This window comes from Cydia fagiglandana, chromosome 5 (assembly GCF_963556715.1).
Source record: "Cydia fagiglandana chromosome 5, ilCydFagi1.1, whole genome shotgun sequence".
Classification (NCBI taxonomy): Eukaryota; Metazoa; Arthropoda; class Insecta; order Lepidoptera; family Tortricidae; genus Cydia; species Cydia fagiglandana.
Genome location: NC_085936.1, coordinates 7,272,494 through 7,300,098, shown reverse-complemented (window position 1 = coordinate 7,300,098; position 27,605 = coordinate 7,272,494). Strand labels below are relative to the sequence as shown.

The 27,605-nt window shown below is 34.7% G+C and overlaps 2 protein-coding genes across 3 annotated transcripts in view; one reads left to right on the top strand and one right to left on the bottom strand.

Annotated features, from left to right (window-relative positions):
* Nucleotides 1-9,196, bottom strand: part of LOC134664399 (uncharacterized) — a 36,348-nt gene extending 27,152 nt beyond the window's left edge. Inside the window, exons 1-2 of the mRNA XM_063521022.1 lie at nucleotides 9,004-9,196; nucleotides 7,331-7,524 (exon numbers count right to left, since the gene is read on the bottom strand). Of these exons, the coding sequence (XP_063377092.1) occupies nucleotides 7,331-7,524; nucleotides 9,004-9,165 (356 nt within the window). The 5' untranslated portion in view covers nucleotides 9,166-9,196. The remainder of the gene's footprint in view (nucleotides 1-7,330; nucleotides 7,525-9,003) is intronic.
* The window catches only part of LOC134664380 (serine protease nudel), a 389,278-nt gene that overhangs the window by 349,089 nt on the left and 12,584 nt on the right, over nucleotides 1-27,605 (top strand). The window contains exons 2-14 of one of the 2 annotated variants that reach the window (XM_063520967.1): nucleotides 13,131-13,150; nucleotides 15,352-15,436; nucleotides 15,577-15,702; nucleotides 15,787-16,353; nucleotides 16,429-16,492; nucleotides 16,599-16,706; nucleotides 17,019-17,257; nucleotides 17,529-17,686; nucleotides 18,050-18,177; nucleotides 18,284-18,464; nucleotides 18,838-19,187; nucleotides 19,550-19,848; nucleotides 24,237-24,352. In XM_063520967.1, the coding sequence (XP_063377037.1) occupies nucleotides 15,352-15,436; nucleotides 15,577-15,702; nucleotides 15,787-16,353; nucleotides 16,429-16,492; nucleotides 16,599-16,706; nucleotides 17,019-17,257; nucleotides 17,529-17,686; nucleotides 18,050-18,177; nucleotides 18,284-18,464; nucleotides 18,838-19,187; nucleotides 19,550-19,848; nucleotides 24,237-24,352 (2,421 nt within the window). In that variant the 5' untranslated portion in view covers nucleotides 13,131-13,150. Of the gene's footprint in view, nucleotides 1-13,004; nucleotides 13,151-15,351; nucleotides 15,437-15,576; nucleotides 15,703-15,786; nucleotides 16,354-16,428; nucleotides 16,493-16,598; nucleotides 16,707-17,018; nucleotides 17,258-17,528; nucleotides 17,687-18,049; nucleotides 18,178-18,283; nucleotides 18,465-18,837; nucleotides 19,188-19,549; nucleotides 19,849-24,236; nucleotides 24,353-27,605 lie in introns of those variants that run through there. The other variant, XM_063520968.1, reaches the window with a different exon arrangement.

The following is a 27,605-nucleotide window of genomic DNA, read 5'->3' as shown; positions in this document are numbered from 1 at the left end:
TAAATTAAAGAGAACAAAGTAAAATCTGTATTTAAAAAATAACATGTTGATTTTCGTTTTACACTGTCTAACCTAAAACATACCATTAGACCTCCGCTACACTATTTGTATTACAATAATATTTAAAAGCTATATTTGATGTTTCAGTAAGCTGACAACTACATCAAAATGATTCTTCGGTGCCTAATATATGAAAACTGTTATCGAAGAGAAATAAGTTGAAATTATGATGTGGAAAACTCCATTTGCTGATTTTGAAGACTCTTTCCTGACTCTTAACAGTAAGTATAACTACCCTGTTACCATATAAATACCCTTAGGCTTGCCCTTACTGTACTTGGAATTTTAAATGTTGTCGTCCTAAGAGATGGTTCGGCTAAAATTATTTTTCCTGAAAAAAAAATGTTTCGAGCTTGGAAATACAATATATTACAAATATCATAACTATATAATAACGTCAGCTAAAATAAACCGGCTTCTTTGCATGTTAATGGTAATTGAAGATAAATATGTATTTTTTCTCTTGAAAATGTCCCCATAGATGTCAGTAACTTAAACAAAAATATGTGAACATAAACCTGGACCTGCTATAATTATTCCTATTGTTGCAATAAACCTTACTGTTATGTATAAATAATGAGGGCAGGTTTTGACATTTATGTACAAAGTGTGGTAGATATGAAAAAGCAGAACCTGTGGACCCAGACCAGTACATGTATGACGAGCATGTGAGATGTACAATAAAGAGTATTGTATTGTATTGTACATGTGCTTAACCCCTAAACTGTGAGTTAAAAAATCACTTACAATGTATGTTTAATTTTTCAGCAAACAAAACGAACTCCGATGACTGCCAGCTACCCAGTAACATTGACAAATTCTCACTGTTGCCCACAAAGGCCCCTCCGAGTGCTTCTACACTACCCTAGTAAGTATAAAAGCAATTTCTAGACTTAATCCTACTTAGAAAGTAAATAAGTTGAAATTTTTTTTCATTTGTGCTACAACAAAAACTTAAAATTTTTATTTTTTCTGTTTTCTTAACTGTGATGACCCTACCTGTAGTAAATAATAAACACTGTTAATGAGACTTATAAGTAGATTTTCTTAAATATACCCTACTTTAGCTAACTTTTCCATAATTCCTGTTTCAGTGTTACCTGGAGGCTGACTTTGTCCCGGAGTGTCAAGGTGCCTTGACTGTATATCTACTGACTGCTTCCATTTATGACAGGTATTTCATCTAATTATATAAATAGATAACTCGTTATAAACTAACCAACTCATAATTTATATTGGACACTACTATTTCAAATGCTTAAGCGGAGAGTTCTTGATGAAAGAGTGGTGAGTTGAAAATAGTGTTTAGCCTACATTCCCTATTCTAACTCTATTGACTAAGTAAACCTAATCTAGCTTATTTGTGACCTAACTATGGAAATATGTCCCGCAAGGCAAAGATTCTCAAACTTTTTTTTGAATTTGAAAAATATAAAGTACTGCCTACTTTCGCATTTTGAATCCTTCTTCCATGGATGTATTTATACCTATTTTTACTATGTTATTATATTGACGATAATATTGTTGAAATTCTGGAGAGCACATGTAGTGCTGTACTTATCTAAACTTAAAACACCTGTAATAATACTATGGATTGCGACGAATAAATGATTATGATTATGTACCTGACAACCCAGACTGGTTTTGTTGAAGTACCCACTTATTTCAAACCTAAAATAATAAGGCGCCCCGCGATTGGATTTCTTAAGAAAAATGTTGACGTATTGTCCAACTAAAACTGACTCTAAGGAGCGGAAAATCTAACGCTACTTAAGCTACTTTGTTTTACCTGAATTTTCTAATGTAAGTGTCTAACTTATTTCAGCCTACCAAGACACTGCTGATATATGAAGACTCCTGTTTGCTGACTTCATCTCAAGAATTTTGCTGCAAAAATGGCTGTTGTCTACACACAGAACTACAGAAAAATTGAACCCCCCCATTTTTCTTCATGTTAGGTAGTTTAACCAACTGTATACTATTATTTGTCCACAATTAGAACACGATTTAGAAGTAACGTTAGTAAAACAGTACTGTAATTCTAAGGTAAACTATGATGATATACCCACTTTATAGTACAAATATGCTTGTGTATGCACACTGCTAACCCAGGTGCTTAGCTCATAACATATCCTTATCGATTTTAATGAAATTTATTGTGTAGCTTCAAAAATGAGTGACGAGGCCACACAAGGTAGCTCGCTGAAGCTTTAGACTATAATGACAAAACAATAAATAGTAATTACACATACTTTTTAGCTCTTATCTAGGTAAATATTGTGACGTTTAGGATTCCGTATCGAAGAGTATGTAGATAACTTTTCTAAAATGTGTATGTTCCACTAAATCTCTAATAGTTTGTAAAACTTTGCCGACTTTTAAAGTGGAAATAAGAAAGTCACAGAATACGCCCCCTGTACCTTGGTATTTTTCCGGGTAAATGAACTGTTACACGCCCCCATAACTTTCGACTAAAGCAAGACTTTTTACACAACTTGACACTTAATTTAGATAATATTATCTTAAGTCTATTTGCAACGACGTCCTAACCCTGTCTATAGTAACCCTGCCTACAAATGCTGTGTGGCAAGAGCACCTGCGCGTTTACCACGAATCATGGACATTATTTGTTCATCTTTTAACTACGTGTTTATCCATACAAGTATGTACTACGCCGCGTGGTATCTAATACAGCACAACCTTTCCCTGAATGTGAAGGACTGCCCCGAATATATTTATTTATTTATTTATCTCATTATTGTTATTGGTACCTGCGACGAAACTAATTCCTTAACGATTCTAAAGCACGAGAGAAATAAATGATTGTTTTCGATGAAAATATCCGTAATAAACACTGCTGTTGCTATACATGTACCTACTTTAACTTTGTTACTTTATTTTTCAGATATCAATGACACAAGAAGATGAATTTATAGTTGTGATAACACACATCTTTAGCTAAGGAATATGAAAAAGAATCCCTAACAACGCGAGCAGAGAACGAGTAAAAATGTAGTACCAAACTCGTCAAGAGATGGCGCCACCTCCGAGATAGAACGCGCCAACGACATGTCGACGTAGAGTCATGACGTCGGAGATGCAAATTACCGATTGGTTTAGAATTTTTAGGAGAAGATTAGTGTTGGGTTGGCTGCATAAGTGCATACCCTGCCCAGGCTTGTGCGTAACTACTGTAGCCTTTTACATAGTTTTGTAATAAACAAGCTAACTGAGATAACCACGATGTTTTCGACTGGGGAGAGTAACCCTTCTTACTACAATAGAATAACAATAAAATATTAGGCCGTTATATTTTATAAACTACTCGAGTTTTATTTTCTATGTGTACATATTAACTATGGAATGATAAACTTAATGTTTCATGACTTTTATTTAAGGCCTTCCTACGTGTAAATAATAACTATTGAATAGTAAAATAAATGTTTCACGACTTTTATTTAAGACACCACAGAACTACCCAAAAATAAGCATACTCACTCCATTTTTCACGGCAACAAAAGCCATAAAGGCTACTTATACATAGATATTTCTGGAAAAACCGTAATAATCCAGGTAAACTACATCCTGGTCACGGCACCAAAAATGTACCCTCCCCCGCTATATATATAAACCCCTTAATAAACAAATAAATCCCCTTAATAAATACCTCTAAAATTTGGCCTCGTAATCGTCTAGCTAACAGTTAGGACCCCTCGAAGTGGACCGCGGAAACCTAGATCCTTTAATGAGTAATGCTTAATTTTGGACACTGTTTTTAATCGTTATAATGACCTATCTAGATTTTATTGAAAGAATATCTAAAATACTAAAATAATTTATTACGTAACTAAGGAATAATTGTAACCATTTTATTTTATTATGAAAATACAAAATTCTACGAGTTTTATAGCGTAATGTAAGTGTCATTAATAAAACCAAAACTAAAACGATATTGAAGAATGCCGCATATATGATAAAATAAATATAAAAAATATTTGTTGATAAAATCCTGCTACGCCTATTAAGCTTTCGGGATAACGTCGGAGCAGCACTCCTGAGTTAAGCTCATTTACACCCTAGCATTTCAAGGATAATTAAAATTAACTATCATCTTCTAAACGATGTGTGATTAATCACACGCGCTGCTTCCAAACGGTCGATGCAGGTCGGAAAGCTCTTAGTCCGATTACAAAATCAATCGAATCACCTAGCCTACCATTTTAGCCGGAAGGGCTATGACCAACACTTCCGCAACCTAAGCGCACCTAGATGATGATGAAAAGAAGTGTCAAAGTATCCATCAATCATCAAAAGTTAATCTTTTTTACATTCAAAAGCTAAGGATACGAATCCTTTAATAATCCAATTTCCCAGAGCTAAGAGTATAAGCAGTAATCTGATTTTTAGGGGTATAAACGAAGTACTAAGTTTATTTGTTAAAACTTAAGCTTATAAGACTAAGAATATCAAGACGAGTAAGTATATTTAGCTCGAAATACTCTCTGGATTACTTCTGCCTGCCAGAGGTTCCCTAAAACAAACCATTCTTCGATTTTCTATCTCAGAAAAGTCTGTGTTCCTAAACCCTGCTTGATATTAAAGAATTTGATTTGTATATACCTTAGAACCTTCATTACAATACCCAGTACTTCATTTCTACTCCAGACGACCAGAATTGTGATAGATAAAATTAAAATGATACCTTTTACCCAAATAAATAGGAGATTTAGATTATTAACCACCTTATACCGCATGATTTAAAATAATGATACCATATTTCAATAAGTCCTTAAAAGAGAAATATATACCAACCTAAAAGAAACCCTATATTTTAGTGTATGATTCTACCCTATACCTACACATGGGCCCTAATATAGTATATTCAAAGCACAGATCGCACTTACCATTGACCTAATGCTTTGTAATATACACAAGTGTGTGACCCTACGATAATCTGTAATCATTCGGCAGGCGAAACCGAGAAGGCAACCTACAGGCCGGTGTGATTGTGTCCCTCCATGGCGATTTGCACAAAGGCAGGGTGGCAACATGGATAACACAGGTCCCTATAGTGTCTATGAATGGTATAAATAAATATATTTAATATACAAGGTCTCCAAATACTGTAGGTTTCAAATGAGCAGAGGTTACCCTCAATGGCGCGCACGTGACGCCCTCATTTTAGTCTAGCAGTTGGGCATTGGAGGCCAGGAAGGGAGAGATATTTTCACTATCTATGTTGTTAAAAAGATAGTGCCAAGTTAACCCTTATCTTGGTAACAAAACGACTCCTAACCGTTCGCCTTTAACACCGCAAGGTGGAGAGCGATTAGTCGGACAAACTGTCAGTCCAAGCAATGATCTGGCTTTAAAAATATCAAAAAGACTCTTTTAGAAAGGTATGAGAATATCTAAGTTTACTTTTACAAAAATAACCCCACGCAAAATATGAAATTCCCTCAAACAACTGCCATTCTGAATCCATGCTTTGTAACGGTCTTGTACCCCCAAAGCTGAACCCAGAAACACAGTATAGAAAACCGTATTAAGTACACCCAAAGCCAGAGACACTGTTAGCCCAAGATCGGAGAATGAATAATCCCGCCAGCAACGCCCGCTCAGCCTTATATAATATCCAAATGGCGACAAACGTTTCTAAGTTTCAAGTAAAAATGTAAGATATCCCCGTTTGTTTACTATCTGAAAATGCTTATTCCCTGCATATTAATACCCATAATCGTTTAATGCTAGCAAGGTTGAGGCTATCACCGCAGTCATAAAAGTAGCGACACGATCCTCTTAGAAGTAAAGATCTTAAATCCTTGTTTGTTTACTAAGCTGTATGCCCTACTCATTAAAGCTCATAATCTGACCAAACTAACGGAACCGTTCCCGAACAATAAGATCATAAAAATGGCGACTGAACCCATACGAGAAAGATTTTAATTCCTATTTTGTTTACTTAAGCCTTATGTCCTACCTATTAACGCTCATAATAGATTAATGCTGATGAAGTTATTTTTCAACGATACTTACGCACACATTCTTAATAATAAAACAACCAAAAGTATATTTGAGTTAACATTTTTCCCTTTATGATTCCAAATATTGCATCCGTACCGAAATATTTCATGTTTATTTTTATAATAATGTATTAAACATATAATAGAAGTTAAATATTTAATTATTGTAACTTGTTATCTACCTCACGCTTTTTGAATTTTGCGGTTTAAAACGATACCTAGACGTCACCGCGCCAACACCCGTCAATGTCAACGACCTCTCTTACTGTCAAATGTTTTTGTAAACAAACCCTTGTCGTTATTTTGTTTTTACTAAGTCAATTTGCAATTAATTTAATTGTGGATTCATGTGATAAAGACTAGACTATGAAATCAAGTGCTTTTAGTTACCTTTGTTTAGAAATTCAATCAAAATTGTGAACGTAAACACACGACCGGCAAGAAAGCTCCCGAAAGCTTTCCTTCACCGTTAAAATGTAAGTTTTATATTGATAATTAAGCTTAATACTATGTAATAGGCATATGGCCAGTCACAATAGACGTCGTTTCAATTTACCTTTGAAATTATAGAAATTCAATCGCGCTTCGTTAGTTCTGTTAATAATGTTAAATCTGGGGTCCCTTTGTTTCCCATAAAGTTTTAAGTCATAATGAATTGATTGTCATATTATCGTTAGTCATAAAACTGAAACCGTTAACTTTTCAGGATTTTCGTAAGGTTATTCTATAGATAGATTAGGTTAGGTTAGGTTTGTTTTATGGCAATCCTAAAAAGTTACGCGTTTCTGAGAAAAACCAATTATGACTAACGAATATTCGGACAAACAATACATTATGACTTAAAACTATTTGGGAAACAATAGAGACCCGTTAAATCTTCATAGTTTACTTAGTTCTCAGTTCTAACTAGTATTAATAGTTTGTCGTACAGCGAGTTGTAAATTTGCTTGGACACGTTAAATAAAAAAAAACTTATGGGACATTATTACACAAATTAACTAAGTCCCACATTAAGCTCAATAAGGCTTGAGTTGTCGGAGCAATCGCATAGTTTAATTTCGTTAGAATGGTCTACAATTCATTAACTGATCACAAAAGTTTACTCTACAATAAAAGTTTCAAAGAAAAGGAATTTCTTAGTCATTATAGTTAAGCAGAACTTTATCACATAATTCAGAACTTTGGGTCAATTGCAATAACTAGCTGAACGACCAAAAATTAATTGCCTTTACGTTACTGTCACCCACCTGGTATAGTTGTCGGGCATCACATTTCCAGTCCTGTCCACCATCTCGAACCGCACTAAATTGACCCCTTCAGCAATGGGCACTATGTCTGTGCTGAGCGATCGGTCCAATGCCCTCAAGGTTTTACGTTTCATACAACGCACGAATTTCGGAAAGTATTCTTTGTGGTCGATCACATCTTTCACGTCGACTAGCTGGAAACGATAATAAATATAAATAAATTAACTCATATGTAACATATTATATTATTAAGCACCAACTGATAGGTAAATAAGCAGTTCTGTGTGTGTTCTAACATGTAACAATTTTATTACCATCCATCATTTCGCATATTGTTATTGCATGTAAAATGCTAATAACTGCAAACGTGTCATGCTCAAATAATCTGTGTATTCAGTCTTTTCCACAACATTAAGTATTCATCGCCTCGAAACCTTACTAAATTAAGTTTACACCTCTCATCGCGGTAATAGCTAGACGTTAATATCTATAGGATTCGTCAAATACCCTGACAACACTGTCCTTACAATAAAATATTTAACATAATGGAAATTTAGGTTAAACTTTTAAAAACGACGGGTGCCCCCTGCCTTGCATTGCAAATATTTAAGAGACTGATTTTTTTTAAGAAAGGAAGAGCAATACGATAATTAACAAGTACCAAATGCATACGCGTTTATTTATATGTATTACCAAAGGAGGATGCATTTGGTACTTGTTAATTATCGTATTGCTCTTCCTTTCTTAAAAAAAAATCAGTGTCTTAAATATTTGCAATGCAAGGCAGGGCACCCGTCGTTTTTAAAAGTTTAACCTAAATTTCCATTATGTTATATATAAAACTATGTTGTATAAAATATACTTAAAACTATAAATTTAAACAAAAAATAACACATTACTATCACATTAATATCATGTGAGTCACCCCTTATAGATTTTTAATGCATAAAAGGAAATATTACCTACACTGTAACAAATTACACCTACACTGTTACAAATTACTTTTTTTACAATTTTGCATTTGCTAGGTTTTGGGTTTTAAAAGCCAGACAAACTTGTTTCTAATTGCCTGCTAGGTAGGTATATTGACAAGTATCTGTTATTCAGTAAGCCGATTATTAGGTACCCGGGGCAGATTAATATATTTAATCAAAGCTACAATACGGGTAGAATGGACACTCAAAGTATTAACTTTCAACAATTAAAATAAAGGGAAAATTAACAGGTTTATTAATAACCGAGCCGGATTTATATCTAATTGTTAAAGTTTGAATTAAAGCATGTAAAAGACATTCGTAGAATAGAGCATTAAATTTGAGTTTTCATAATTTTTAACACCAATTAGCAATGTTTTCATAAAACAATTTAGACCTTGTTTTGATATTCAAGACACTAAAATGATAGTTTGATTGCCCCAAGGTATCCGATCGATCATTTATACAAAATTGAACAAAAGCATTAGTATGGGGTTGTACGACTATACCGGAAAATCAAACTGTCATTTTAGTCTTAGATATAAAAACAGATTAAGAATTAAGGGTAAACATTGGTAAAAATTGTCGAATAGGTAATTAACGTTACAACTATCATTCACCAAGAGCTCTGTATACCAACACCAACTTAACCTCCAACTAACCTAATGTCAAATGTTTTAAAAAAGTAAAGTGGCCTACTTTCTTTGAGCAGTCTCTCCACAGGATTCTGACGACATCGGCTCCCTCGAGCCAGATATCTGCTATAAAGTGGCTCATGTGTGCGTCAGGGTCTACTGTCTTCTCCGCATCTACTGCCGACATCAACACCACAGCCAAAACCAATTTTACTGCTGCACTCATACTGTTTTCTTTATTTATGAGATGCTATAAAATAATTATCTTATACATCCGTAATGCCATGACTAGATTTCCGCCGAATAATATGAATAAAGTCGATGGTATGCCTGCAATTATACGTTACACGACTTTATTATTAAAGACATTAAAAATATAACTTTATGAGATAATTACAGGGAAAATTATATAAGTAAAAATCTGTTGAAAGTAAGTATTTGAAGGTAATGAGTTTTCACAACACAATTCACCCTTTTAAATTTCACAATTTCATTTAGTATTATTTAACAATAACCATGCTTCATGTAGGTATATTGTATTTCGCATAAAACTCACAGATAAATAAACGATAACTTTACGCCCTTAAGGCAGACACTATTGGCTCGAGCTAATTTACATTTAGCTCGAATAGAACTTACCAAAACAACAGAAACTCCCTTGAACTAATGTTGTGTTTTAACAGGCACAAAGAACAGAATAACCTGAATAACTAACTGGTAAATTCGACTGTATGCTTCCAAGGTCACGCTTGTAATGGAAAATGTCACTTGACCGCTTTAAGTTATATGAACGATGGAAAGCGATTTTCTACGCGACCATCGACCAAATCATGTTAATGGATGACCAATCGTACTTGTATGTTAGTTGGCGCATATCCGTGACGAACGTCCGATACGTAATTGTAGTATTTTTTCACATATTGGTACTCACCCCTGTTATTGACAAATGGCTGCTTTCATTATACTAACTAGGTTAACGTGTGTGTTGGTTTTTATAGGTGAAATGGTATTACCATAACTAAAACTCAATCTATCTGGTTATCAAAATCCAATTTGCATGGTTTGCTTATTTTATATTAATAATACAAGAGCTACGCGGACTTGAATACCTACCAGCTACGACGTACATACTACTTAAGTTCTAATAAGCAGGTCAAAAAATGACTTTTTCTCAAACATGCAATGAAATATTGATGTTATGTTCCTTATAATAGGCTGCGAAGTATGACGTTTCAGGTGCGGCTAGGACAAAAGGTCGTTAATGGAATTTCATACACATCTTGCAGGCCTAGGCCGGCAAAGTCCTCTTTTTTAATTTTCATTTCACTGATATTTGTGACACAGCATCGTGGCATTCATCCATAAAAAAAAACTAGAGGCAGTATTTGCTTTATGGTTCGTAATGACACTCTGCCACTACGCCTATAAAAAAAAACAAAAAACAATGTTTGCTATAATTTGCAGTTTTATTTGTATAAAATTAACATGAACTTAATAAATAATACATTCTATAATTTTATAATTTCAAATTATAAATTTAACTACACAAATAAAAACATTCAAAATATTTCATCTAAACGTTAGCGGTAAAAAGGTCTACTCAAACACGCGTAGTTATATTTTTTAAATTGTTATGGAGGTAAAGTTGAAAAATATTCATTCTGTTTTATTGGATTTATGGTGCGTTGTTGATTTTTTGACTTTAATATGAGTTCCGACGAAATAATGAAATTAATTAGGTGTTGGAATTGGCAGCATAAGCAGAATTGATTTTAAATAACTTGCTGCCTCTGCCGCCAAGTAAAAGACGAAGTGTGTATATGGTTGCTTATGGCAATTTTATTATATGAGAAACTAAGAAAAATGGTTTACAGTTTATTAGAAACAGTTTTGTGGCATATTTTAAATGAATGTAACTACAAATTCGTCAACACTGTGGAAATTATACTTATTTACTCCATGCATAAAGCAACGATGTATGTGAAACATGATAACAACATGAAAGACTATGTAAACTTATGTGACGAAAACGACAGTCAGACGGATACAAGGCGAAAAAATCAAAGATACATGAAAATATACGGGTAGTAAAAATACACGACTCGTGTAAAACATAAGCGTGATAATGATATAGGTACGTGTTGGTTATATTTTGGGTGTAGTTTACTTTTAGTTTTTTCTATAAATAAAACTTGGGTTTCGTGGATTTTTTATTTTATTTATTTCATTGCATGTTTGAGGAAAGCACTATACATACCTCGGCGGGAAATGAGGTTGCCCGCGCTCAGACCTATCCGGCCTCGCTTCGCTCGGCCGTCTATATGTCTTCGGCCGGCAACCCCTTTCGTCCCGGCCTCTGTAGTAATGTACTATTAAGTACCTAATCCACAAACAGAAGTTTTAGTTGTTTAAATATTTTTCGTCCAGGTGATAAATCTATAAGAAAAAAAATAAACAGGGACAGTTTTGAGTTTCCTCGACAGGAGTTATAATTTGTAATATTTTTCAAACTCCAAGGGGTAGGATAACACCTGTCATTTCAATAAAAATTTGCGAGATTATGCGTTTTTAAGTAGGTTATAAATTAGATGGAAATGGCAGGTATCATCCTACCCTTCGAGTTTGAAAATTATTATACCGATATTTTGACATGCTATTGTTCGATTTTATACCTATATGTGTTTTACGTATGTGAGTAACCCTTTTAACATAATTTAAATATGTTAGAATCCATCAAGTCACATCGAATGGCAGATTTGACCTTAACCCACGTGATCACCTATGTGAAGCGCAAGCTTCGAGTATTATTCATTTCCCGTAAAACAATTTAGCGTTCACTGACCAACCGACCGAAACCGGCCTTTGTGATGCAAATCACTTTCGCACCTAGAATATGACTTTTGACCTTTGACTTTTGTATTTAAAAATATCTTGGGTCATAATATTCACGTTGTTAAATATCAGCGGGCATTAAAGACTACCTTCGTCCCACGCCGTTACCTTTTCAATAAAAAATCATACACATAGATAATTCCAATAATAAATGTAGTTACCCTTTTTTTCATGGGAGCCTGTGGTCCACTTGGCAACTTATCCCAAGAACAAGTTTTATTTAGACTACATACGAATATTACGTTTTAATACAGAACTAGCGGCCCGCCCCGGCTTCGCATGGGCTACACAAATTATACACCTATTATACCTTCCTCAAGAACCACTCTATTGATTGCGAAAACCGCATGGAATTCCATTCAATAGTTTTTGAGTTTATTGCAAACACACACAAACAAAGGACACGGCGGGGGCTTTGTTTTATAAGGTGTAGTGATGGTGTATTGTGTTGTGTGCAGATTGCCGATCCTGTCACTTTCAGGAATAGAGTCGAATACGTCAACGAGTCAATGAAGCTGTAAATATTTAACCCATTTACTAATGGATCTGACGCATTAATGCACTACGCCTATACCAAATGCAGTAGGTACCTGCAAATAGATGCTATGCTAGATATGCTGTGCCCTAAGACAACAGAGGTGGATGTTAATTGAAAGATAACATACGTATGCAACCACTCCTTTCAATAAAAGCAGCTCACAAACAGGTTTCTCGGTTTTGATTCTAGGTCAAATTCTGAGTTGATCGAGTTGGGAAGAAAATCCTGAAATTGAATTTTAGTTCATATTAATTTATTTTGACGAGGAAAAAAAGAAAAAAACATTGTTTTAATGCATAAATACAATCCGTGTAAAAATCGTTGTTTTTGTTTGTGTGTTTCTTTTTATAACCACCGAATTTGTATTTTTAACCGCTTTAAAGTTAGCCATATTACAACGCAAAATTCATGAAAATCCTGACTAAAAAAAATTATGATTATACTTGTTAAACCAATAAAAGTTTACCAACAAAAAAAACTAAAAAATAAGCATTTAATAAAAAGCAATATATAGTTTTAATTGTTTTCTTATAACAATGGCACAATAAAATGTTAAGCTGACTTGTTTTGATGCTGAGCAAGCATTTTAGGTGCCATTTGAAAATTCAATAATCAGCTAAAATGTCCGATTGCCTCAGTCACACTATAGGTGTCTCAGAAGGATGACTTCGTAGGTTTTCTGGTTGGTTCAGGATAAATGAGTGTCATGAAAATGAAATGAATGCATAATTTGTGAAGTGCGCATAGTATTTTATTGTTTTACAAGTGACAAAATAGAACGGTAAGTGGTTTCCAATATTTATTGCCGATTTGGTTTCTAATAGAAGCCTTCGAGAAAACTACGGTGCGTAGTTTTTAGTAGCCTCAGGTGGCGTTATAAGTACTAATAACTATAATTAAATAGAGCTAAGTAGATCCGAAACGTACCCGAATGTGAATTGAATTTCTTTTTTAGGGTTCCGTACCTCAAAAGGAAAAGATTACCCGTGTGTCTGTCTGTCTGTCTGTCCTTCCGTCTGTTCAAAACTACTGGACCATATAATTAATGTAACGTAAACAAATGAATTTTAAACATGGGGTCACTTTTGGTGGGTAAATGAGAATATAAAAAACCGGACAAGTGCGAGACGGACTCGCCCACCGAGGGTTCCGTACTTTTTAGCATTTGTTGTTATAGCGACAACAGAAATACATCATCTGTGAAAATTGGAACTGTCTAGCTATCACGGTTCGTGAGATACAGCCTGGTGACAGACGGACGGACGGACGGACGGACAGCGGAGTCTTACTAATAGGGTCTCGTTTTACCCTTTGGGTACGGAACCCTAAATTTTTTTTTTTAAACTATAACGTATGACATTTTTAATGAAAGAGCTTATTTTGAGAATCAATTTGTATTGTAATTTATAATAAACAGAAAATAGTAAAAAAAATACCATTCCCCTCACCTTTATCTCCGATACTACTGGGTCTGATATTTTGAAATAAAAACACAAATAGTTCTTATTTACCTATAGATGACAGGCAAACCTATTAGTACTTAATGTGCAGTCAAGCGTGAGTCGGACTTAACTACTTAGTTTTTGATCCGACCCCTACGGATTTTAAATTTTTTTAGACATTGTTAAAAATAGTGTACTTAATGTACGGAACCCTTGCAAAGCGAGTCCAACTCGGTTTTTATATCTATGCCAAGTTTCATACATTCTGCCGGAGTTGACTATTGGAACCCTTACCAACACTTTCAAGCTTTAGTAGAAGAAATGTATTTAAGAGAAATAACAAATACAAACCACATCATCAGTACGTATTACGAAAATTCGCCAGTGAAGTACCCAAGTATCGGTATATACGTTGTAAAAAATATATTCTTTTAATGCTTCATCTAAATATAATTTAGTTATATTCGTACTAGTAAAAAAACCCATTTGCAATACACTTAAGGCATATAAACCGTAATGTGCCTTTTCCTTCGCCGTGAAAATAGAAATTTATTACAGGTCATAACATAATATTGTATCAATAAGTAAAAGCTAATTCGATTATATATTATCTTTGTATTAAATTCTAAGAATGTAAAAATATGTATACTGGACTACTGGAGTTTAGTGTGATGATTTGATGAAATAGGCGACCACTTGGAGCAATGTAGAGAGCTATTCTCGAAGTTTCCAGTAATAATTAAATCCGTTACGAAGCTTTTCCTCGTAGAACCACAACCCATAATACAAATTTCGTTCGATACCTTGATATGACCGTCATTATATTATGATGTGCGTTCGTGTTTGCGTTGTCATTTTGAATAGGATTTTGAGTTTCTTTTACGTTCCGCTTGGCGCGCTATTTAAATGAATGAAGTTTACACTAGGGGTACAGAGTTAACCATGCACATAGATAGGTAAATAACAGTGTGTCAGTAGTATAATGTCGCAGACCCGATGCCGTCATATTGGTTCTTCAGAGAAAACCCCGTATCTTTCTAGGTGGCACGATAATATTTGCAAGGCAATAAAGGCCCGATTCGGATTTAGAAATAGACATCTATTAGATATCTTTTAGACATCACCAAGATACGATAACGATATGTTTAAGATCTAACCTGTCAAATTTGACATTTACGCGATTCTGGAGATACTCTTTAACGATTTCCACAGGATATGATTTACTGATCCAATTCACATCTAATAGATATCTTACTCTATCTAACGTAAAAGTGACATTGGTTGCCCGAATTGCGCTGTAAAAGAGAACTAGTTGGTATCTAAACTATAATGTATCTAGAATGGATGTTGTGCATGTCGTCTCTTGTGAATATCTTGAAGTTCGAATACGGCAGTAAGACAGAAATTGGCAGAGAAAAGCAAAATAACACATTCCTATTGCATACGTACAAAAAGGGCGGCAAATTAGCAAATTACAGCAGTTAGTAAGATAATGGTAGTCACCATAAGGACGTGGATGTACATATTTTCTTATTTACAGATGTCAAACGATACTTTAAAGTCGGAAAGAGCTTTCGAACAGTTAGGACTGCCGCCGATGGAATTGGCGGAGTCAATTGCAATCCGTAAGTAAGAATAATTAATATGCAAGTTTTTATTTAATCCTTTGTAGACCTCGACCTATTTATTTCGTTTATTTTAAAGATTCTTGAAGAGTAGAAGTAGTACCTTGTTTGTAATAATATTTTCTCCAAATTTTTTGCAGGTCGAGATGCCAACTCAGTACAGAAATATGTCTGCTCCTTCATAATAAAACTAGTTTGCTTGATGTTATTAGTTTTATTTGCGGTAGGCGCTTACATTATAATAGTTCGGATATTTCAAAGTACAGGTAATTATGAAAAATTAAATCGGATTAAGTAATATTGTTGTATATTTTGCGTGAATTAAATTTTTACATTTGATTTTTTTATAGAAAATAGCCGCAACACAGAAATTGTCATTGTATCTAACCAAAAAACTACGAACATCACTGTAGAACAAAATGATGTTGAGATTTACATCAGATTAAAAAATAAAACAAAATACCCCAGTTCAAAGCGAAAAAGAAGAAGTGCTATCAACTACAAAGAATCAAGTCCTGATTTAAAAGAATTTGACGATGTCACTTTTAGGAAAGCTAGAGATATCATTATAAAACAAGATACTATATGTAATAAAGATAATAAAGATGAAATCTGCAAGGATCTTGTTTTAAAGTTAAACTCTTTAAATGAAAACGAGAAAGAATCGTTTATGTCGGATAATTTACAAGCCTACGATAACAACAAGGAAGTCACGAAGCGTGAAACACGTCCTACAACAATAAAACACTATAAGCCGAGATCAACAGTCAGTATTGCTACGGAAAGGAAAGCTTTTGGAGATGTATCACATGGTGTTCTTCCTGCTCCGACTTCTCTTCCTTATTCCCAACACCAAAACTTTGCACCGGCGCCAATACCGTTTACAAATCTGCTGAAAAATCATCCCCAACATCTAGGTATGTTAATTTTATGATTAATTCGAATTTATTTAAATCTTGTCCAAATGTTTAACCATTTATATCATTTGACAGGGGGCTACGAGATTCCACCTCAACATTCTCCACTTTACAATGCGTATCAACCGCTAAGACCCAGGTACTAAAACAATATTGAACTACGATAAGACCTAATGTAACAACCTTAAAAAGTATTAAATTTGTTATAGTATGTCATTTATTGAAACTATACCTTCTTATTTCAGTGTTATTCAGTCACCATATTCAGAAACCCAGGATTTGAAATCAGGAGCAGAACGAGATACTTGGCATCCACAAGATTTAGATATATGGCGGAATTTTTTGGAACCTCGGTAATAATAATTCTTATTGAAGCAACAAACACGAAAACGCAAGAGCAGCAACAATACAGGGGAAATTAAAAATATGGCTATTCGTCATTATCCGTTTAAGAACATAATCAGTATTGACAGTTTAAGTAAGGAAAAAAATGTGTCGGTATGTGCAACGTGTTTAAGAGAAAGCTGTTAGGTACTCGGCCTGCTGATTATAAAAAGCAATGTCGTTTTTGTTACTTCGGATGATAGGCCAATGGGTTAGAATTTATATTCACGTAATCAATTTTATTAGAAAAATACTTACTGTTCTATTTTTTTTTTTTTTAGACCCAATATGGCAAATCCATCAATATCTTCAACACGTGAAAACAATTGTCCTGCTGGCTCCATTGCATGTGCTAGTGGTGATACTTGCGTGCCTGAAAAGCAATGGTGTGACGGAAAAGTAAATTGTAATGACGCTAGCGATGAGATGCAGTGCAGTTGCAAGTCTAGAGTCGATGTTTCTAGACTGTGTGATGGATATTTTGACTGTCCTTTTGGGGAAGATGAAATGGGATGTGACGGTAATAACTTAATAAGCATTAAATACACTGAATTATTAAATTAATTAATTATTAGCTTTGGAGTCGGAATAATTTCGAAAATTATTGCTGACGAAAATTATTATGACACAAAAGTACTATTATATTCAGACAAAGCTTATCCACATGCCTCCTAAAAAGTTTCAAATATGTATATTTCTAAGTACCTATTGTTGTACTGAGTTTGTGTATCCATTTATCATAAGAATGTTTTGACTTTCTTGTAAATACAATTTGTTTTATGTTATTGTAGGGTGCAGCGAAGATTCATTTAGCTGTGGTGACAACAATGTGGAAAATGTAGCCACTTGTTTTTCCAAAGAGCAAAGATGCAACAACGTACGAAACTGTCCTAATCACAAAGATGAACTTGAATGTAATTTGTTAGCTCCCAGTCTGCATGATAAGCCCGTGAGTATTGTTACTTTAAATAAAAACGGAAACACTTAAAACGTTTTTGGCCAACTTTGCCCCAAATAACGACCAACTCCATAAATGAAAAATAAAAAACTTATTTGATAGGAAAGTTAAAAAGCGAACTCATGTTACTCCGGATCACGGAGGCAAATTTTCTTTTACAACTTTCTGAATTTCATTGTAATGCATACGCTCATTTCAATAAAAAAGGCACCCAAACTAACGTTTTAAGCGTGGGTGAAATATAATTGAATACTCGAAATAAATTTACTTCATGTCCGATAAAAACTATTAATAGAAGGCATCAGGCTAAAAACTTGTAGGTATTTGGTTTGTTTATGACCGATTTTTTTTTAGTTATTTGCAGTTTCAAACACCGAAGGATTTCTAATGAGGAACTATAAAGGAGATTGGTACGCAGTGTGCAGAAACCCGTACGGTTTAGCTCATGATGCCTGCCGTCGGGAAACTGGCCTAATAATAAGGTAAACAAGGAAACTATTTTGCTATCCTTTCCAAATATTTGCTCAAATCAATTGACCGAACTTGCTTTTCTCATGAGTATAAAATTAATTATTGTTGTTGTTTTAGGCCTCCATTTATACAAATAGTTCAAGTAGATCCATTATCCAGGGTTAACTATTTGAATATAGGTCAGGGTGGGCTGATGCATATAAGTGGTACATGTATGAATTCCTCGGCGGTATATGTGACTTGCCCAGATCTTTTATGCGGCACGAGGGTGTTGACGTCGTCTCAATTACTAAGAGAGGTAAATTCAAACATATTTTTAGTGAAATATGTAAAGAGAAAAGTATGTCTGCCTGTAGAAAATTTGACTTTAATTATTCTGCAGAGCTAGAAATAAAATTTTACTCACAACTGTTTTTAACACTATAGCTAAAAACAGATAAATTTAATAAGTAGCATCTTTTCTTTTTAACGAGATACGAGATACATTAAAGTGTCACTAATGTTAAAAAGTGACGGAGGGTGATATGCGTGATGCGCTTTCCATTGTTCCCTTCAAGAAAACACCTTTTATTTAAAGATGCTACTTATTAAATGTATCTGTTTCTAGCTATAGTGTTAAAAACAGTTGTGAGTAAAATTTTATTACTAGCTCAAAATCTTTTATTTTCTAGGATTTGTCTACAGAAAATAGATTATTCGGTCGAAACAAAAGATTGTCGTCAGTAAAAAGTTGTCCATACCATTCTACGTTCTACAATAATCGTGTAAAAAGGCACGATGAAAACAGTCCCAAAACAAGTTTTAAACATTTCAATTCCTTATATGAATTCGTACAAGCAAGCAATATGAGCAAAGAGGGTAATAGATACAAAAGGACACAGAGTAGAGTAGTTGGTGGGAAGGCTAGCCAGCCTACTGCTTGGCCTTGGATGGTAGCAATGTACAGAGACGGCATGTTCCACTGCGGTGGAGTCGTTATAACACAAAGTTGGGTCATGTCAGCAGCCCATTGCGTCCACAAGTAAGTACGAACTAGTTTGCACAACTTGCCCGACACTTATTTTATTATTGATAGTTTGGGGAAATAGGTCAATTGAGTGTCCAAGTTAAGCCGGTACATACTTAATATAATACTACAGATGTAGTGCATAATTGTTTTCCTTCTTATTTTCACGGAAGCGTTCCAACGTCTCTTGCTATTTCAGTCAATCGTAGTCTCGAAGATATAGTCTTTTTTTTGGTCCATGATCCCATAAAACCCTTACAGCATTAGAAAAAAAAACTGTTGTTTTTTAAAGCTATATTTTTAATTTCACTTAATATCTATAATTTAAGATATTTAACCAAAAATATTTCAACAATACTAAACACTTATGATTTTAGATTTTGGGAACACTACTACGAAGTGGAAGTCGGCATGCTTCGCCGCTTCTCATTTTCACCCCAGGAGCAGAACCATCGCGTCAGCCACATCATCGTTAATCACAAATACGACCGTGTTGATATGAAGAACGACTTATCACTGCTGAAAGTAGAGCCGGCTATGCTGTTTAGCCGATGGGTTCGTCCGATTTGCCTGCCGGGACCGGAAACTGCAGGACCGGAGTGGCTGTGGGGACCGCCGCCGAAGACGCTATGCACGGCGGTGGGATGGGGCGCAACGGTTGAACATGGGCCTGATCGTGAGTATACCAGTATAGTAATGTACGGTCGTTGCTCCAACTTAAGCACCCTAGTTGCCATACCAATTGTATAGAAAATTGGATATTTATGTTAGGGAATAGACTGTACTATAAAAGAGTGGTCATTAGAATCAAGGTTTTTGAAACGTAGATAATCATCAGCCTATATTTTTCTTGTTGCATCTATAGGGGGAGGGAACACACAAAGCCCATATTACTAATTTATCAATAAGGTGCACCGGGTCAATTTCGACTGCGGGATAATTTCAACTAATCGAAATATCTTCCATGATTTTCATTATAACTAGAGTGCCATATATGTCCAGATAGCGAAAAAGATAATAATGTAAGACATGGAAGATATTTCAAGTAGTTGAAATTAGCCCCAGTCGAAATTGTCCCGCTGCACCTTACTATAAACAAAAACTAACATTTTGTAAATACAAGTTGCAAAAACAACAGATGGAATGCAATGAAAAATTAAATGATAGTATATTTGGACGTAGTTACGCGAAAACGTTCCAACCCACAAGTCACTCGAAAATGAGTTACCATAACCAGGGTACTATTTTTGACATATTACATCATGTGCACACAAAGATGCTAGTATTTTTAGGTTAGTTTCATCAATAAAGTTTGACCCAAATGTTCCAACCCACCATTATACCAAGGACGTGTACTCAAAATAAAGTAAAAACATTACATGCATACTGAAACATATTGTTAAAAACTCCTTATAGAATAACATATCGTTATAATGTTCCACTTGTCTTGAAACATTATACTAAATTCATAAAACGCACATTTAATTTTTTCTTAAATGATCCATGTACATATGTTGGAACGTTTTTGCAAAATCTTTATACATTTTTTATTTCTGCAAAAATGTTCCATGTAATTTGAAACCTTTTAGATTAATCCATACTGTTTTTTTAAGCTGCGAAGACTGTTCTAAATAAATTGGAACATTTTATTATAATATATTATTTTCTAATTTTTTGCTATAAACGATCCACATATACTTGATCCATTTTTGCTATTAAATATGTTCGAGAGAAAAAATTTTTTTTTACCAAAATAAATAACTATGGTATATTTAAGTTTATGTATTTAGTCAAAACAATCAATGGACTATTTACAATAAAGGTGGCAACATTATTACCCTTTGCTCCCGTAAAATGACAGCACCAACGAAACGCACATGTGAAACGAAACGCCGCCGCGGACCTACGCGGAGCTGGTTTGTTAGCGCACACCGTTGTATGGGGACCTTGCACTTTGTGACTATGCGCTGAAACTTGGCACAGTTGATTCTTAGCTGGTCTTGAGCAGATACAGACCGGGGAGACATCGAGAGCCACCTCTCAATTAGTGGGGGGGGGGGGAAGTTCAACACTGCCGCGCTTCACTTGGAGCTGCATTTCTCTAAAACTATACCTATTAGGGCATGTAATATATTATTTTCGGATAAATTAAGGACAAGGAATCTATTTTTAGAACAAAAAATGCCCTTTCGAACAAAAAAGTGAGTAAAGTAGAAAATACTAAATAACGTATACTTGGTCAAGCAGATCATGTCAGTAGAAAAAGGCGGCAAATTTGAAAAATGTAGGCGCGATGGGTTATCGTCCCATAGAAAATTTGAATTTCGCGCCTTTTTTTACTGACAAGATTTGCTTGACCAGCTATATTTTACATTTTTTTATAATTACAATTTTTTAAAAAAAAGAGTAGCAGGAATCTGAAAAAAAAATATGCCGATGTGCCGCCGACATATTTATGAATATGGAATTCTTAGAGATTTTTGATTAAAATAACTCATTTTTAGTTACTTTGTCAAATTCGATCTCGTCGAGATATTAATTTCGATCTCGAAAGTGTGACTCTCGAGATTTCGAAACACCCAACCTCAAAAAAAACAAAAAATTAAAATATTATACCCAATCTCTATTCGGATATTTCGTGCGAGATTTCGAATCGCCAATCTTGTACCTAAAGAATTTTGTAAACCCATGACCATGCAATAAAATAAATTTCATATCAATTTCAATTTTGAAATATTAGAATCAAAAAGTTCAAAATAGATTTTATAGGTACATAACTTCAAAAATGTGTTCCCTCTCAACCCAAAACCTCTTGTCTCTCAGGATGATCTAGATATTTTCACACAAGACGGTTTATCGATAACTTCTTACATCACTAGATTCTTCTTCCTCGCGTTATCCCGGCATTTCGCCACGGCTCATGAGAACCTGGGGTCCACTTGACAACTAATCCCATGATTTGACGTAGGAACTAGTTTTTAAGTAAGCGACTGCCATCTGACCTTCTAACCCAGAGGATAAACTAGGCCTTATTGGGATTAGTCCGGTTTCCTCACGATGTTTTCCTTCACCGAAAAGAGACTGGTAAATATCAAATGATATTTCGTACATAAGTTCCGATAAACTCATTGGTACGAGCCGGGGTTTGAACCCGCGACCTCCAGATTGCAAGTCGCACGCTCTCACCGCTAGGCCACCAGCGCTTCTTACATCACTAGATTATCGACATTAAATGTCGACGAATGTCCATCACTTTTCTGTCTGTGTACTTATTTAGAAACTTGACTCCGCCCTTAAAATTAGTGCGATAAGTACAACTGCAGCACAGGCGAAACATACTTACTTACTTATTTATTTACTTACTGCCGTGGCGCAGTGACCCGAAGTGGATCTTGGCCTCTGACACTAAGGAACGCCATGCTTCTCTGTCATGCGCCGTTTCTGTCCAATCGACGGCACCGAGCTCGTTCAGATCTTTCACGACCTCATCGCTCCAGCGATACCTAGGACGCCCAACCGGTCGTCGACCCTCCGGACGGCCCGAGTACGCTCTCCAAACCGCTCGATCTTCACCCATACGGACCACGTGCCCGAGCCATCGGAGTCTTGAGGCTTTCGTTTCTCCGACTATATTGGGCTCGGCCACTAGATCTTCGATTTCCTGGTTCCTGCGTAGGTATCCTCCATGAGCCATCTTCTCCGCGAGTGGGGCCAAGTATCTTCTGGTAGATCCTCCGTTCAGCCACCAGCAGTGCGTATTCCTCTCTTTGTGTTAGGGTCCAGGCTTCGCATCCGTACATCAAGATCGGTCTGATTATAGTCTTGTATATACGGAGTTTCGTCTTTCTGGTCATTAGCCTGGACACCAACACTTTAAGAAGAGCAGCTGTGCACCGGAGCGCGTTCTGAATTCGGGTTTGGATCTCCTCTTCCCTCCGATTGCTGTCTGTGACGATACACCCAAGATATTTAAATTTCTCTACACCTTTGTAAGAGGTTTGTCCTATAGTGAGATCTTTCCTACGAATAGAGTTATTTCTGTATCGCTTCATATGAAGGTACTCAGTTTTCTCCCGACTAATTCGTAGGTCAACCTTCACTGCCTCTTCCTCAACGAGCAAAATGACGGTGAAAACGGGAGTCGGCCTAACAGACCAGTTTGATGTCGGTACGGGTCTTAAGCAAGGGGATACTCTCTCTCCCATACTTTTCAACTTGGTGCTCGAATATGTCACCAAGAAAGTTATAGCCTCTGGTGGCGGAGTAGAGTTGAACGGTAGCCACCGAATTATTGGGTATGCAGACGACCTAGCCCTCCTGGGGGAAAACGAGGCGGATGTCCGTAGGGCTGCTCAGAGCCTAGAGGACAGGCGAAACATCCTGCGTAAAAATCTCAAAAATCGAGGTTTCGTACTCGACTGTTTCCTCCTCCAAAACTTAACCAATCAAACTTAAATAACCAAAAAGAAGAAAACAATGTTATATGCTTTAGGTCAATTTAAATTCATTACATACACTTAAATTCGTTTTGGAACGTTTATGCATAATTGCTATTTAACAAGTTTCATACAAAATTAAATTTAGCGAAAACGTTTCAAACTCGTTTTACCTATTTATATGCCCCTTGTATTATGTATTTACAAAAAATATGCATATCATTCAATAACCAGTTTGGCATTCCACAGTAAAACCAATAGTATTTGCCTGAAATAATTACAGGGAAAAAGTGTACCGCTAAAACACAAAATTGCGTTTATCTCAAAATGGGGTCGCTGTGGGTTGGAACGTTTTCGCGTAACTACGTCCATTTATACTTTTAGTACATACCATACTACTAATAGCTAACATAGCCAATACTAAAATTATAGTTTTCATTTTTTACTTAGATAAAAGTGGCATCCTTTTTTTTATAGGACCCAACAACGCAATGTTCATATTTCCATTATAAATAATATATTCACTCAAAACGCATCGATGAATTTGTACATCTTATTCCATAGCTATTCTAACTATACTTTGCCGGAAATTGTGCTCTACAGATATAAATGTATACTGATGTTACAGCTGATCATATGAGGGAAGTGGAAGTGCCGGTATGGGAGAAATGCAAACATCGCGAGGATAGAGTTGGGAAAGAAATATGTGCGGGACTTAGCGAAGGGGGCAAGGATGCTTGTCAGGTTAGTTTCACATAATTTTTATGTTAGTTTTTAGTGTTCCGTACAAAACTTTGTTTACGGAACACTTATGGGATCACTTCGGTCTTGCAAATCAGTTAAATACGTTTTTCTCAGAGACCGTTTGACATAGATACCTAAAATTTGGAACAGTTATAGCAATTACCACCACTCATATTGTAAATAAGTCAAAACTGCTTATTTCTTATTAAAGGGGGAAATTTAGGGGGTTGAGAGGGGTAGGCTGAAACTTTTTTCATTTGTAAGAATCGTGTGGGGTACCATTAGAAAGCTTGCAAAAAATTGAGTCGATGGACTGATTTTGACTTCATTTTAGACTGCAATAGTTTCGTCAAAAAATGCATTTAAAGTTGCAAGTTTTCATACAAAAATTTTCACCTCTGTCCTGGCGATTTTCGCGAAAACTATAGCTAACAGGCAGCTGACCAGTCAATACCCAACTTAAAGAAGCATGGAGACGGCGGTAAAATTATCAGCTTAACTTTATCTTTATTAGTTTTTCAACTGCAGCTTGACCTTTGGTTGCTTAGGGCTAGCTAACTGATGCTTACACTGGTCAATTCATATTAGGCGAGAAACATCCTTAGTTAACCCTTATCTTGGCAAGGCTCAAAATATCTTAAATATAAACATTTTTTTAGTTTTTTGTCACCTATTGAGCATACTAGACTATTAAAAAATAAGGAAAAAAATCCAGGATTTTCCAGTTTTGGAAAATCATATGTATCATATTTGATACAATGCCAATAACTCGACAAAATAGTTACCTACTTTTTAGAAGAAAAATGAAGATTTTAATAAAAATAAAACATGTAATGCAACAGAAATTAGCATTTACTGCTAATTAAACGCAATCTAAAGCATCAGATGACTATTAAACCTGTAAAAATAAATTATATTTCCGAATACCTGATCAGATGGGCGGAAAATTTGATCCCGTAAAGTTTCAAAAAAGTCGTCAGCAAAAAGTTGAGTATAATATGAAAAGTAAACAAATAATAAAAATAAAAATAAAAAAACATTTTTTTTATTTTCGGGCCATTTTTTGCCACACACATATTTTTCCGTGCTACGGGTTACGGCGTAGCAATAATGCTACAGCGTACGAATATATAGTTAAATAACATCTAGTACTTAAAAAAAAACAAAGTTTAATAATTAAATAATACGACAATTAATATTAAATAATTGATGCATGTTTTGTAACCCCACAAAAATTAAAAAAATTAAAATAATCATGTAAAACTATTTTGACGATAACTTGGCAATGTATTAAATGTAATACAATCCTTTCGATATGTACATTTCTGAGTTCTTGGCAGTGTATCAAATATAATACATAACAGTTTCATGTAAGGTTCTGTGTATTAAATGCTTTTAAATTCAAAGGCATTGTAAATATGTATGCACTAAGAGACAGTAAAGATATCAAAATGTAGATTATGGCAAATTATATACTCACATAAGAAATAATTGCAAAACTTCTAGTACGAACCGAAATCTATTGTTTCTGCAGCGCCATGTTGATTATTACTTATTAATTTACAATGACACTCGTGTCAATTATTTTTTTCTATAAGAAAGGAGGGTAGCTCGACATATTGATGGCAGAATTATTCTGTTAGGTGATAAAGTGAACCTGCTAGATTTTTTTAAGTTCCATATATCACGGGTGTTACGATGCCAAGATAAGGGTTAAAACTTTGGCATTGAAATTTATGACTTATGTCTTTGACACAAAGTTTAATTCTGCTTGCTTATTTTTGTGGGATATTTAATTTTATCTCAATAGCCTACTATAAGTATGAGAGAGATCTACAAAATACGACCTTATTATATTGCAAATAAGTTTCAATTTCGAACGGGCTTTCCAACCAATGGACTAGGCATCTCAAATATCTGAAAAATTCAAATTAAGAATTCCGTTCTTGACTGTCGTTGTGTTTTTTTTTCCACAATAGGACACAGAGTTAGTAAGGCGTATAGAGATAATAAAGTCATTTAATATTTCTGTGCCTCCAGTGTAAAAGGGTTAAACTCAAAAAATTAAATTTTTCAGTATGGCCGAAAAACGTTTCAAATCGTGTTTTCTCTGCATTGTTTCTAAAAAAATTAGGTTTTTGTTTTTGGTTTAGACAGTTTAAGTCATGAATTATAATTTGTCATTTAAATTACCCTGACTTATGTGAAAGTAACGGAAATATTGGCTTTCAAAAACAACTTATATCCCTTTTCACAAAAATAATGAATGTGTGAAAAGGTTAAACTGCACTTTCTCTATTGTTGCTAAAATCTTTTTGAACTTTTGTATTGTGTAAAGGAACCATTTTGCGAACTAAATATTGTTTTTATTTAGATTGATGGTAAAAAAAAACAAATCAAAAAGAATAATATTAATGTAATTAAAGAGTGACTTACTATATTTAATTTATTTGTTGAAATTGTGAATGGTTACTGAACCATTAACAATTTCAACAGAGTAATGTTGTACTGTTGTAATGTTGTACTGTACTTAGTAGTGTTGTACTGACAACAGGGCAGTTGTACTTGTTATTCTTAGTTCCCCATCTATGTTTTATTTGTTTTTGTTGCACAATTATTTCATATCAGCCTTTTAGATGTCTTTTATTCTACAGGACTTTCTTTTTGATATTTGACTTCCACCGTTTTGCACAACATTGACCAACTAAAAAAAATTATATGGAAAGGAATCTACGTGCACATTAACCATAATTGTTAACTCAATTTAGCGAAACTAGATGGTGAAAAACGGTCAAAGTAAATTATTTATACCCCTTTACACATTATGACGTCCTATAAATTGTTTGTGAAAAATAAAAAAACTTAAGTTTTACCGTCATTCACGTACTAGGCTAGGTAGTTGAAATAGATGTAAGTGAATTTTGATTTCTTTACACCGAATGTTTCTTGAAATGTAGTTTATTCACTAAGATTAAACTTTACTTTAACCATCGTTCGTAACACGATTCTTAAGTACCAATTTTTTCACCGAGATTATATAAAAATAAATCGTTTTGAACATAATGGTTAAGATTTTTGGCAAACTTTAACCCTTTTGCACAATCGATATCTCAGCAATTAGAAGTCGTAGGGCCGTGGGTGTCAGCCCAAAAGGTGTAATTTCATGAAATAAACCTTGTACTGGCAAAATTTGTAATTTGGACAAACTCGAGTTTAACCCTTTTACACTGGAGGCACAGATTTATGAACAGCT